General features: G+C 31.1%; 1 protein-coding gene across 3 annotated transcripts in view; it reads right to left on the reverse strand.

Annotated features, from left to right (window-relative positions):
* Nucleotides 1-15,402, reverse strand: part of LOC118187628 (synaptotagmin-15-like) — a 384,376-nt gene that overhangs the window by 18,499 nt on the left and 350,475 nt on the right. For all 3 annotated transcript variants that reach the window (XM_085822538.1, XM_085822539.1, XM_085822540.1), the window contains exon 5: nucleotides 11,547-11,680. In XM_085822538.1, the coding sequence (XP_085678664.1) occupies nucleotides 11,547-11,680 (134 nt within the window). The remainder of the gene's footprint in view (nucleotides 1-11,546; nucleotides 11,681-15,402) is intronic.

A 15,402-nucleotide genomic window follows, 5' to 3' on the forward strand; every position in this document is an offset into this window, starting at 1 on the left:
TGATTGTGCGATGTTTTTCATAAAATGTTTTTTTGTTCAGTGAATAACTACCGCCGATCTCCGATTATTACATAATATCTGATATTTCCTGTTAATCGATCGTATTAAGGCCGCTTCGTGTTGTCAGTCTACTCAACAGTTGTTTATTGAATGTTGCGAACAGATAAACAAGAAATCTAAAAGCAATAGATTTAATTACTTAAAAAACTGAAAAAGTTAAAAAAGTTGAAAAAAAGCTGAATAAAGTTAACACTGGAACATAAAATTCAGTGGAATTTCATAATAACGTATTATAAGCACTCGATTTTAATTTTTAATGCTAAGATAACTGAAGGAAATTACTTTTTATATATAAAGAAAGAAGTCAACATCATTAACGATCATTAATTGCTTCATAATATTTATTATTATACTTCACTTCGAAATACAGAAAAAGAATTCTGCGCTTAAGAATTATTATCTGTAAAGAAAATGTTTGATTAATTATTAAAGCTGCGTAAGGAAAAATTACCGTATTGTTTTTTTAAAGAAAATTTAGATTATTAATTATTCAAGAATGCAGAAACAGTTTTAAATTTTAGAAATATCATTTTTGCAAAAATATAATTTCGCAATACTTTGTTCAAATTTAATAAAATAAATGAACTAAATCGCAATACTGTAAAAATGACATATGCATTTCATAGCTTAATTATATTTTGATTTCACGGGAAATCTTTTCTTTAAAAAAAATTAAATTGCATTTTCAACTAACGCAAGTGACGTACTTAGAGGAAGATTCAAGTACCGAAAAAAAAGTTTTTTTTCCAGCAAAATGACGAATATCATTAATTTCATACAAAACGCTCTAGGAATCCTAAACAAAGGGAAAGAATGTATTTCCTTCTTGAAAAATTCTGGTCTGTCTCTACAAGCTCAGCAGGAAAATGCTCAACTTTGACCACTTCGTTTTTGCCATTTAAATGCAAATGAGTTGCTTGGGAAAACTAGAAGCTGCAAAACAGAAAAATTTCGAGAGTATGGAAAAGCGGAAAACTTTGAGAAAATCTTAGAAACATGCAAATTCTGTTAGGAGTTTTGAACAAAAGAATTAATGAGAAGCACTTGATGAAAAGTCAAAGAAATAAGTTTTGAAACATGCTAAACATAAATGCTCCAAAATATAAATTCTTTAGAAAAAGTGATAAAAATAAAAGTTCAAGAAAAACGCATATGATTTTCTATTTAATTTAATTTTTTTGGTGAAAGAAGAGCATAATATTTTACTCTTGTTTCATTAATGAGAGCCTCGGTAGTCAGTATATTTAGGCAGCTGGAAACATTAAATTTACTGTTCAACAGATTTTTTTAACTTTGATTTACAAAGATTCTAAAATTATCTAACGGCTTTATGTCAGGATTTATACTTCGATCATTCAATTTATGTCAGGATTTATACTTCGATCATATAAGAATTCACTGCATTTTCAGACATTCGTTCTGGAGTTACCAAGACAGTTAATTGTGAACAATACACAATCGTTTCTGTGAAAATATAATCACTGAACAGCAGTATACGCCAATCGATAATTATTCTTCAATCTAATTGATTAATTCAATCTAATTGTTTATACTTAGTTTAAGTTTTTGTTTAGCAAATTTGTTCATTCCAGTGCAGCTTTTTGTATTAAACTATTATACAATATTTTGTGTTTCGTAGTTCAGTCCAACTTTCGAATCACGGCGAACGGGCTGGCTGCATAGGTGATTTTGTAATTTTCCCCATGGGTACGACGTACATACTTTATGGCAGACCTGATCTTGAATGCCAAAAATTAAAAACAAAAGTTTCTGCGAAAGCTTTATCTGTAAAAAACGCTCCTACTTACCCTTCCGTGACTGATGCTTCATTTTATCCTGCTGTGTACAACATCTTGGTTCAGTCTCTTCGTTTCCTAATTTAACTGTCGCCATAATGAAGAGAAGTTATCTTGGAATTTATACAGTACGCAATTTGATATTGAATACAAGGATTTTTCTGGCAAATCAAAAGGACACCATCACCAAAGGCTTACATCTGGCTGCTGTTTTACGTGATGAGGCTACAGACACCTTACAGATATTTTCAGATGAGAAACATTCAGTTATTGACGCCTTAACCGATGATTTAAAATTGTAATTTGGGAGAAATTTTTTCAAAGATTATCACTTAGTGCAGCTTAAGATCCGACAAAATTCAGGTGAGATCGTTGAAGAACTAATAGCAGTCATCGAAAAATTATCTCAGATGACATTTTCGGATTGCAGCTGGGAAATTAAAGTCCCACTGAGTATCTAGTATTTTATGGATGTTATAAGGGACCACGACTTACAACTAGCAAACCGAATTAGATATGGGTTGTGAGCTCGCTAACTCATTCAAAGAACCGATTTACTTTACTGAGCGAGCCTCCTGACTCGACAATAAAGCATTTTGGTGTTGCTTTTTTAGAGTTCACCTATCAAGAACTCTTGCTGGAAGCATGCCATCAAGTTGATTTCCCATTTTAGGTGATCAAGAAACGCTTCTCTCCCTATGTTAAAAATGAGTTTAATTTTCATCATTTCCAACTCTTTGAACATTTTTATTTCCAAAATTTTACTGTTAATTCTTCATAGAAAAGCGGTTTTAGAGAGTATCAAAACTCTCTAAAACCTAAATCAGTGAAAATGTCAGTGAAGGGAGTTAGCGGTTCGACTGAACAGGCTCATTCAATTCTTTCTGCTCTTCGCTCTATCCTCGCAAACCGCTCTTTATTCATTCCCTGTTTCCGATGTTATTCATCAAAGTTATTGTTAGAGCAATGAATCGCAAAAAAAAAAAAAAAAAAAAAAAAAAAGACTGACTCAATTCAGTGAACGAATAATTCTGATCTGATCTCGTGAAAGAACAGTTTTGCCGATTTCTACTCTAAACAGCGGACAAAGTAGATCTGAGGAAAATGTTTGTGAGTCATTAGGACGTTTTTTGGAAGCGTGAAATATGAAAATTGAGCAACGCCCTTGCCGGGAATCGAACCACAGACCACTGGAATACGCGTCAGGCGTGCAGACCACCACACCACGAAGGCATGCCAAGAAGGCGGGAGAAATACCTTATATAAACTCTCTTTTAAAGGGCGACTGGTTCTTTTTTAGGGGACCCAATCGCCAAATCCTGGGTGTGGAGAATCATTATCCAGCACCTTTTTAGTTCGGACGCCATTGTAGAGACATTAGATTAATTGGAAGCAGACAAGATGAAAAATGAGCAACGCACTCGCCGGGAATCAAACCACGGACCTCTGGAATACGCGCCAGTGTAGACCACCACACCACGAAAGCATGCTAAGAAGGCGGGAGAAATACTTTATACGTTTACGCATGTCATGAAAGACAAGATTGCACAGAAAGCCAGCAAAAGAGACCTTCGTTCTGTAAGGAGCGCAAACACCGCAGAAGTCTCAATCGTGAAAGAGGTGAAGAATACTGACGAAAACACTGGAGGTAGTAGAAGCATTTTAGACCCAAATAAACAGAAATAATGGATTAAAAGTGCTGGAGCTACGGAAGTGTACTGTGAATAAAAGGATGCGTTAAAAATCATACAAAGGAGCAGAAATTATTGTTAAACTCAGTTCTCGGTGCTGTACAGATATCGTCATTTCACAGTGAAAATCATGCTTTGAATGTCGAAGGAGAAATAAATAGCATGACTGTAGACGTCGGTGCAAACGCAAATAACTGTAAAGTAGCCTGGAAAATAGACAGAAACCTACTGTGTACTGCTCAATCTTTGATTCTACAGGCTGCGAATGGAGAGAAAATTATTAGTGCTTAGGTAAACGAATTTGTATATCAAGTTTCTGTCTTGAACACAGTATATGTGGCTGATAGAACAGATCCAGACTTCTTAAAAGAAGCATGGATTTTGTTTAGGCTTTCAAAAGTGCATTTCTAATGAAGAAATTTCAATGTTTGAAATGTTTGAAATGTAAGAACACTGTAAGAACACGTTCACTTAATTGTAATGCCGCAAATTCTTGCTGAGCACCACAAATCTTGCTTCATTAAGGGCGCTACATAATCCAAAAACTTCAGAGGATAAAAATGGATACAGCGGCTATAAGCATATGCCATAGATATTCGACATAGCAAAGAAACTTTGCATGGGAATGCTGGTGCTCGTTCAAGAAAGCATTGTACAGAAATGTGAAAATCCTATTCAAGAAATGAGAGAAAACATGGGTTTGAAGACACAACAGTGTTGGGAGAAATTAAACACCAGACACTAATTCCTAGAGCAGCGAAGAACTGAGAAAGGACTCAGATGCAAGATTCTGAATTCAGATCGTTAATAGAGTTAATGGAAACTGGGAATGAACCTCCCAGTTGGAAAGGAACGGACGCTTCAACGAAAAGATACTGGGCTTTATGGAATTCCTTTCATCTACGAGATGGTATTCTTTATCGCAGATGGGAAGATGACAAAGGAAAGTTTCAAACGGCAACTCATCTTACAGAGTTCTTAGTTCAGATCGAATTCCTAGTGTTCTGTTAGAACCTCATATTTTTCCTACTGAAGGTGTAACGAAGATACACTATAAATTCCGAGAACGTTCTTTAAACGTTCTTTTAAAAACAACGCCAAAGCAGGGGCAGAAGGGTGGGGAAAGTCTCACGATGCGTGTTGGAGCTCTTAAAGAAAAACTGGAAAGTCGTCTCCAAGTAAGTTTAAGTTCCCATTTTGCAGAATTTTTATTTTACTAGAAAATATGTCTGACCGCCTTCTAAAGGGATAAAGGTTTATTCAGAATCAAATAAGGCTGTTGTTTTGCTTAGTTTAAAATTTTACATTTACGTGTTCCTTTATAATTTGATTTATTTTTTATTTACAAATATTTTAAACCTTTAAGTGATCAAACAAAGAACATATCAGTATTCATTTAAGCCGTAGTTTTAAATGTAAAATTAAATATATCTTCAAAGCGTTAGATGTTTTTAATTTAAATTTATCTTTTCGGTTTATCAAAGAAATAAGAAATTCTTAAACTAGATCTTCTATGCCGAACAAACAAATTTGCTTCAGATTTCAAATTTAATCAGTGGAAAGGTGCCTTTATCTTTTTTTCAGCAGTAAGAAAACCTTAAGTATATCTTTTGTCCAATACAGACTATAAACAAGTACTCTTCGGTGAAAAGAAAATATGAATAAGTTATAAAAGCTTTCCAAAAATTATTTCTTTTCAAAACATCAAAGTGTTTGATGATAATTGTAATCTTTAAACTATTCTCTATTTGTTTGTTGTATTAAAGAGAAGAGTGTTTTTTAATACACAGGGAATTGCATACAAATACGAAGTAATAAGTGTTATGAAATGGAGTTACTTTAATACAGAATAGACACAATAAAGCTCCGAGCCATTCAGACATTTTGTGGGTAAATTCACGCTAGCTGAAAGTTGAATCGGTAACCAAAGTTAGCAACAAATACGTATCTACGAGTATAATTTTATTAAGCCAAAGTAAGTATTCATACATTTAACAAACCTATAATAAGCTAAAAATCTTAGAAACTAAAATGAAAAAGAAAATGCCGCATTACATAATTGATTTTCATGTCTATTATAAACGGGAAACAAGTTAAAGTAGTAAAACAGAAATAAAAGAAAAATACCAAATTGAAAACAAAATTGTATTTAAAAGAGAAAAACTATAAATAATGTAAATTAATTGCATATTAAATCTCAAACAACAAAAATATTAATTATTATACTTAATCTCTTTTGTTTAATGCTTCAAACAGAACTTGTCAAGGGAAAATGTTTTGAAGCCTTAAACCAAGTTGATTAACGTGTGATGATTTACATGTTTCGTCGGAATGAAACCTATATTATATATTTATATTGCAGGGTTATTGTCATTTTAATTCATCAGTTATGATTTAGATCAGCGGTTCTCAACCTTTTGACTAACGTCTACCATCTAAACAAAAACTGAAAAGCTTTAGTACCAGCACTACATTTTACAATGATTATTTTTCAATTTCTCAAAAGAAAAAAGATATTTTGCCATTTGCACAACCTATTGGATATTCGTAATAAATATGCACGCATAATAATATTAGATTAAAAATTGATTGCCATCTTAATTATCAAAATTTAAGTTATAATACTTTAATTCTAAAATTTACAATGAAATTTGGGCCTGTTTAAGAAAGATCAATTTCTTTATGGTCTTATTTCACTTAGTTTCAACCGTAAATTAGGATCCACTTTTAATTTTGTTTGGTATTTATTTTTCAGATATAACATGGAAGAAAATCCTTTTTCACACAAATAGGCTGTGCAAGAAGGCAATAAAAATTTAATAGCTTTATTAGAAATGCCTTTAAATTCTTTTTTTTCGGTTCAGCCAAAAGTAAACAAGTGTGTTATTTTTGAAATTTTCAGTTATTTTTGAAATCACAGGAAATTTCTAACAATTGTTCTTTTTCTTCACGAGATTTTTTAATTTAATAGTTAAAAATACTTTGTTTCTTTGTGTACCACCTATTTTGCTTTTGCGTAGAGAATCGCTGATTTAGATCTTTACTATAACTTCCCTTTTCAGTTTTCTCAGAAGAATTGTAAAGCATTTTGAGAGTATTTAAGTAAAAGAGCGTTTTTCTGCTTCTAGAGGCTGCATTACTATGTTCGCCAGCTATGACAAGATTGTAAGTCTTCGGCTTTGCGTTATTGCTGCTGATATTTGAATTGTTACTCCGGTAAGAAGTAATGAGGCGACTTCGCGTTAAATCAGTTGTGTATTCACTACTAGACTTAGCTTAACTTTTAAAACTGACTTTTACTTAAAGTTACATCGCCACAAATGGTGGCTGATCTTGTCAAGCACGAGACGTGCATTTAAGTTCAAATTCTTTTTTAATCAAAAGGTTTGAAACTTTTCAAAATTCTGTGGTTACTTCAGATCCCCGATAACTTGCTCCACGAGAGATGAAGTCATTTTTATTATTTTTGCATGTAATATTTTAAAATCGTTTGTTTTCATAATAAAAATGAATAATTCAAAAGCTGGTTTTAAAACTTTGAGATAATTGGTATTTGAGTCTAATAATTAAATGTGATTTTTTACCCCTAGCGTTTCCGTTAAGTCACTATACGAAAATTTTACTTAGCGGATCTAAAAAATAATTTAAGTTGTATTTGTGACCAATATAAAAACATTCATAGAAAATAAAATAATAGTAAGTTTTTATCTACTGACCATATGTGCAAAACATAATGAAATCAATGACATTTTACATCCAGGAATTATAAACGTTCCCAGTTTTCATTTATAGTATACTGCTTCTCATTTAATATAGCCATCATTTATATGCGCACAATCATCTCAAAAACAGATTATTTTGTAATTTTCGGTCTTTTCTTAAGATAATTGTTTTTTGATGAATGCTTGGATTTTCCCATTAATAAATTGTTTAACTCTAGATATTATTAGAAGTCAATATTGAATGGAAGACACCTCGTCCAAGTTTAGGCTCAATAATATTCTCTTTCCTATAAAAAAAGAAAGTATTCGCAATTTGAAACTACGCAATTTCTTCCTCAGTTTCAATGTCAACAAGCTGTATAAATACTTTACTCGGTAAAAGGCAGAACTTTTAACTTGCTCATAGCGGCTGCTGTTAATACAGTTAAACTGAGTAGTAAGAAAAAGCCAGTTTACTCTGCCAGAGGGGCAAATCAGTGAAATGACGAAAAGGAAACATACTTTATTCTGAATTCACATTAAAAATAGGTTTAAAAAAAGAAAAAAAGGAAAGCTAAATAGCACACAAGCTACATAAAAAAGCTCAATACAAATGTTACAGTCTTTTCTTATTAATCATATTTAAGTCTTTTTTTTATCTCTCTTTCAACATTATTTAATTAAGCAATTATTTTTTAAATCTTGAAATATGCAAATGTTTCTAAATTTAAACACGTGTAAAAGTGCCAACATAGTGAAGATAAAATGGAAAATTCCTTGTAAATCTGCGGTGTTAATTTAAAGTTAAGTAGTCATTGCAAATATTTGTATAAATACATTTTTGTACTAATCAAACTAATTTTAATACATTTGATAATCATCAGTGTAATTAGGTTTGCTTAACTATCTTAAGCTGAGATATTTAAGAATTTAGTAAACAAAAGAAAACATTTTGTAGTGTAAAATAGAGAAAGCTTGTTATGCAGCTGTGAAGTTACGTTGGCCAAAATTACTTAAAAATATTCCATTAAAATAAAATATTTACTATAAATGTAAAATCCAAGAAACCTCTTTTTAAGTTATTTCTAAGAGCTAAATTTGTAAGGGATTTCTCTCCTTCATTACTCCTGCTTTTCGTGGCGTAATTGGAAGTATGTCCGGCTAGCAATCGAGCGGTCTAGAGTTCGAATCCCGACGAGGACAGTGAACATTTTTCATGTTTGTTTCTCTGAAATAAATGTATGACTCGGCTGTATTTAAATCGAACTTTTTAAAGGTCGTCTTTTGAAACGTGTTAGTTCAAAATAAACCATGTAAAAACGGAATTCGATTTATCCTGCTAAATTAACTTTGGGGAAAAAGTAGAACTGGTTGTAGTAGGAAAAATTCCTTCATTACAGTATTTCATCTGAATCCAGTAAAAATTTCTAATATTACAATTAATTGTTCTTCCTTTACATAACTGTTAATTTTTTATTTTAAAAATGGAAAATTATACTTGTATGCATAACCCATTATAGCTTCAAATTTTTTACATTCTATGCTCCTTCTCTCAAATTCAATCTTGCTCCAGAACTATGTGAATTTATTTAAATGTTATAGAGATAGATGCAGAGCAGTATCAGTTGATTAATAGCATAGGATTAGAGTTGAGATCTTCCTGATAACTGTAAGTTTATTTTAAATTACTAGGCTTTAGTATTAAGTCTCAAGACAGCAGAATTCTTTAATGAATATTGAAATGAAAAAGAGAGCAGAATGCTTTAATGAACATTTTGTTACTGAAATTATAATTTGTGTTATTTGCTATTAGTCCGTACAAGGTGCAATGGAATCTTAATTTATAATGTAATTTTTTTAGTCCTTGTAACCCATATATCTCAATTATATGCTTAATACTTTTTAAATTTGCTTTTTTATTAATTCTGTATTTTCAAAGATTACTTAATATCTGGGTAAGGTATAAAATAAGTCAGCAGAGTACCGCTTTGAATTGACAAATTACTCAACTAAGTAAAATTAATGAAGGCTAGGAGAGACAAGAATCTTGAACACAAAGCGAAGATATATGCAAATAAAAAATTGTACTGTTTTACATATGTAGTGAGCCTGTAATGCGACTACCCTCCGTACACGATCACCTCTAAAAGAGACTGGCGTTTCTGTGAATATAATGTGAAAACAGTGGTATTAGATACCATCTTTTCAAGACAAGAACCTTCTCAGAAGGCAAAAATTCTCTGGAATTACAAGTAACCGTTGTAATGTTTGCTTTAATAAGCACGTTATTTATGTTAAATATTTCTGCCACTTCTACTATTTTGTTTACTTCATCAGAAAACGGAAATTAAAATTAGTTTAAATAACGACAGAGAAATCGCTTCTATTGATGTCTTGCAGCAAGTGCCGTAAAGCATGGATAACTCTACTGTTACAATGAATGTCTCAGAGTGGTTCTTTCACTTCGGCGAAGAGATCAAAGTAACAGTAACTCATATTAGGTGAATAGGTTGGGTGTATCAGAACCCTCTCCCCCGTCGATTTCAGCTTTGGATGCAAATAGCATCTCAGGTGATAAATCCCATCATCTACACAACAATATACGGCGTTATATTACAAACATTGCCACGGATTTTCTGTGACGCTGGCAATGATAGTACTAAACTACCCGCAGTACTCAACTCAATATGTGTGACTGTTATGCCTTCTCCCAAATGAAAGATCCACTGCCAAAGATTTATTAAAACAATAGCGAGGAGATTATCCTTGTTTTAGTGTGATCATTGAGAGAGTCAATAGGAACTGCCGTGTTGATGATGTACAATGTCGTCAAGTAAATTGGCAGAAAATGGTGGACATGGCAGACAATTATATCGAGAGACAGTAAAACGCATGACAGTAAAATCTTTTCAGAACTATAGACGTGTTGCCACCATTTGTTATCGAATCTTTTTATTTTTAACAACGAAAATTAAACAGAGCCATTACTTTTCATAAATATGAAATAATAATCTGTAGTCAATTATATAAACAAGCATAAAAAAAATTCTTTTGTATTATTAAAATCAACGAAAAAAATCAACAAAAGGAAAAAAATTAGCAAATGCTTAATTTTACTATTCTAAGAAAGAAAATAATGACAATAATAATAAAGATAAATATAATTTTGGATCACTGAAGTTTTACACAATAGATTTTCTAATTACCCTTCAAAGTTGGTATATAACGAAATCCTTGAATCAAAACATGGCGTTTATTTAAGCCCGCCTTTTGATGTGACAGTGGTTTAAAGGTGAGCGAAATAAGTGTGAACACAACTAAAAAATAACAATACCAACAGATTTTCTAATATTAACTTCTAGTAAAACCATAATAATATATGTTCTGAAAAAAATCTATTCCACGAAGAAAAATATCGGCATACATTTCGTTTAAACACTAATTATTCGCTTTGTATTTCAAAACCAGAAAGCTAGTCTTAGCTTTTTGAACCAGAAGCTCGTTCTTAAAAAATAGTTTGAAAAATCCCAACAATAAGCAAAATAACTTTGTTTCGTAATCAATGCCACAGGCTTAGAACGAAACAAAACTATTCTGCTGAACGTTAGAAACTGAAATCGCTTTTGGAAAATAGCCAATTATATTTCGTCTTTGTGTCTGCCGTTTTTCTAAAAACTGATAACAAAAATCAGAATGAAAAGTTTCCGCTTTATAAAAAAAGTATTTCTTTTTGTGAAGAACTACTTTTAAAAATGTAGGATGCATGTTGATTCGTGATGTTATCTGCTAAAGAAATATGTATAAAGATGCATTTGTCACTATACAGTTTTAAAGGAAATTTTGTGGTGTATTTAATTCTGAATCATTTATAAAAATTTGTGAAAATGCTAGAACGTATACTTATATCTAACAATTTTATATTTGAGTTTTATAGTTATTTATTATTTTCTTTAACTATTTCACAAGAAAAAATATTGATTTATAACCATTTTTAATTCTCGAAATTATTTGTTAGGATTCTTCAAATAAAAATGATCAAAAACAGTGGCATGTATTATTTGATTCTCTCCAGTATGTTGATGTAATCCATTTTGATTTTGGCAGTGTGAAGAATTTTATGATAAATGAGAGAAACAACTGAGAATTGAACCCATATTAATGAAATTTTATGATAATTGTTAATGTTTCTGCTTTAAGTGATCATAAGTTTAAACAATGCTTGGCGTGACCTCATTAACTCTCCTCGTTATAAGAGTGAAAGAAAAACTAAGAAAGACTTAGAAAACAATTCAACATACATCGAAAGCATACGTCTCGTTGAATTTAGGCGACAAAGTCCTTTTCCTAATTTTTGACTGATGGTAATTCTCTTCGTCTGGTAGCAAATATATCTTCACAAATGGATCTCTCGGTGAATTGATTAATCCTCGGCCTGTAATAAAATATATAAATCTAAGAAAAATGGCAAATTTTGTAAGAGTATTATTAAAAAAAATGTTAATAATATATTTTGCAACATTTGAGGACAGGGTTTCAGATAATTTCATAATCAATATATTAACTCAAATTAAGAGACAGTTTTCTGATCGTCATGTAAACTCAGGCGAAAAACGATTTGGAAGGTATAGAATGATGATTTTAAACATATAATATTTAGTAAGGTTTTGAATTATTATTTCCATTAAAGTATATGAATTCTACTTAAAATCTTTCTTTTCATATGTTCACCAACTAACGTAAGCACTAAGTAAGAAAAATAAATTAGCAAAAATTTAACACAACATAAATGAATATTTACCAATATTCTGAGTATAATTCTGACTGTTCTCAGATCGAAATAGTAAGAGATAGTAGTATCATTTTGGAATACTCCATTGGCTCTGGAGCTGGCTCAGTAACGCTAATATAGAAAACAAACGCATCTAGAAACAAAATATTGTTATCTATTGATAGTAATCTGACAGAACAGACTGAAAAATGTTACTGAATTCTAGTAAGAAAAGCAACAAGATATAAGTTATCAACTCAAGCCGTTACCAATTCATCAAAGCGGTCTTTGGGGGTAGACTAATGTTGAAGCATGGTATCTTAGAAACTAGACTGAAGAATATTGCGATCGTTATCATTCTAAATAGAATCAGCTCTCTCGTTAATGATTAGGCATTCAATATGGAGCCTAATGACCTAATCAGATTTAGCTACGTATTTCGGAAAAATGCGTTTCTCTCAGCATTAATCTGAATGAAATGTTTCCGGTCTCAGTGGTTAGGAAACAATTGCATCAGCTATCCTTTTCACCATGTAGCCGTAACATTTTATGATTCTGAGATAAAAACAGTGCTGGTAGCTTTGCTTCGTTTAGGAGAGGAACCAGTTAGAGGAAGGTTCCGCTTCTGTATATTATACTTCTAGGAGGTCTTATATTTCTTCTGGTCATATCTTTCAGAAGTTATTTTATTTCTGGAAAGAAGTATGAATGACACAGAATAAAGAACAGTGATTACCCAGAAATGAGTATTAAGCTACGCCTAAAAAAGAGTGCTGGCACAAGAATATTAAAATGAAAATATCATAACTACAAAATGGATGAAAATATTTTGGAAAAAGATTTAAATTTCAGTTAGGAAGTAAAAATGTAGAATAAAAACAATTAGAAAAATCGATAACAAAAATATTAATTTAAAAAGAATGAAAAGGTAAAAATAAAAACAGTGGAACTACCGCTTGGGATTGTGAAAAAGCATATTAAAGGGACTCTAGGCTTATCATTATTGCATTTAATTCTACAAACGATTAAGTATTAAAGATTAAAAAATAATTTTCAGTTCTATGACCAGAAACACATAAAATGATTTTTAATAAAAGAGTGCAAGAGATTCCTTGTCTTACATATATTCTATTCTTATACGTAATTATTTTAAACAATTATATTTAAAGTTCATTTTCGCTGATTAAAAAAATTTAGAATTTACCAATTTGTAAATGTTAAACTGGTTAAGATTCAGGAAAAATATTACGCCATCAAAATTTTGATGCAAGTTTCTAGCTGTTTTTATAATACCTTTATTATAAATAGATGTTTTGAGAATTCAAACTACAACGCATTGAAAAGCGCCCTTGAAGCTTTTGAAATAGCAAAGTAGCAAACATTAAACGAAACTCATCTTTTTAATTTCGAATAATTACCTTTGAGGTATTCAATCGCTAATTTTTCTAACACATTTGTGAACGAGAACTAATTAACAACATTTTCTTGGTTTAAGAAAATATTTTTCAGGAAAATACAAATGCAATAAGATCCCATCCACTGTGCTTTCACCTGATTTAAAGTTTGGAATATTGAAACCAATTGAACCAAATCCATTGTTTGAGTTTTTTCCCTTCATCTTAAAGAGAAATTTAATTATTAACGCTGAATAGCATTCTTTCCGATTAAAGGCGACAAAAAGAATTGCATACTTTAGTTTCTCAGTTACCTTCTTATAAGCTTTAATGCTACACAAGATATTGTTTCATTACTGCATTTATTTAGTCTTCCTTGGAGTTACTCAAAGCAAATGCGGTGAAATTAAAATATTTGTCGAATTATTTTTTCTTAGCTCACTTATTTAGTTTAAATATTTTAATTTATCCAACTAAAAACGTGAATTGCAGTTACTTACTTTCATGGTATATGTGTTAAACCTAAATAAGATAAAATTAATCTGAGTCCATCTTAATCCCATCTTAAAAATACGGAGTTGATTACAATATCAAATTTAGACTAAAAATTTATCATCGCCACAGAATTCACTCAGTTTCTTTACAGCTCCAAACTTTTATCATTAAAGAACTTTTTTGTATAAACATGACCACTCATGTCCGACGTCATACTAGAAACATAATACATTTGTAAACAGAGCAGCACTTTTTAAACTTTTAATTTAGTAATTATGTATACCAATTAATGATCGATATTTTTAATAAGGAACATTTTCAACTGCGATATTTTACTTATTTTCTATTTTTAGATTTAAAGTATGTTCTATGAGCAAACAATTACTGTTCAAGTGAATATAGAAATTTAAATTCTTGCTGTAGGGATATTCTGCGTTAAAAGTATGCTTCTCGTAAAAAAAAGAAAATCAATTCACCATACATATAATTTTTGTTTCTAAAATGTTTGTTCTTTTTATTAAAAAATTATACCAAAGTACACCAAAGTACTTTAGAAATACCGAATTACACCAAAGTACTTTAGAAGGATTTGCTTGCAGAAGTAAAAGCGTTTTGTTAGATTTTAAGGAGCTTAGCTCGTGCATTATATAGTTTTAACAGATGATCCGTATACTGTAAAATGTTGCTGAAATAAGCCAAGCAGATGTGGTATTAGATGAAAAAAAAAGGAATGCTCAAACTTCTGTATCAAGAAGTGCCTGCATAATGGGCAGAATTCTGATGTATTAGTTTCTATGCGCATGATTGAAAAAATGAGACAAGATTGGATGGCATTTTTATTAACTTGCAGTTATAAATTATGCAGTTTTAAAATAAACCCTTGCGAGTAAAACAAGCTGCATTTTCTGTATACAATGGCCCTTTTATATGCTGCATACAGTGAATCTCTTGATATGTACGAAAATCTCCTAATTCCTGTACTATAATTTGATATGTATGTTTTCAGCAGCACAGTTTACTTTGATAGCATTGTTGATAACGGTTTGTGATTGCTTACGCTGATGCAAATAGTTACTTTCAGCTTGTCGCCGCGCAAGACTGATTTGAAACTGATTTAAAGAGCAAGATTCGCAGTTCATATTGCTTACGAGCCTAGTTTATTCTTCTGATTTTAGCCCTTTCCAGCATTTGTGGGCCAAAAGCGGAAAAGATAGCTTCAAAGCTTGAAATAAGCATTATAAAATTTCAATAAAATTAGAGCTGCTAATATTTCAGTAGCTAAAATTTTTCAGAAAGGATACCATCATCTTGTTGAGTTCACTTCCAGAAAAATATTGGCCGCGATTAAAGGTAAAAGTGGAGCAATATGTTATTAGGGGGCGTATATATCGTACTCAGTATAAGAGTATGAAAACAAGATATTAATACTTTAAAGAAATGACGCAGCAGAATGGAGGATAATTTAATAAGACATACTTTGCTTAAAATTCACTAACA

This window comes from Stegodyphus dumicola, chromosome 8, assembly GCF_044657685.1.
Source record: "Stegodyphus dumicola isolate Sdum_Otavi_A_Nest chromosome 8, ASM4465768v1".
Lineage (NCBI taxonomy): Eukaryota > Metazoa > Arthropoda > Arachnida > Araneae > Eresidae > Stegodyphus > Stegodyphus dumicola.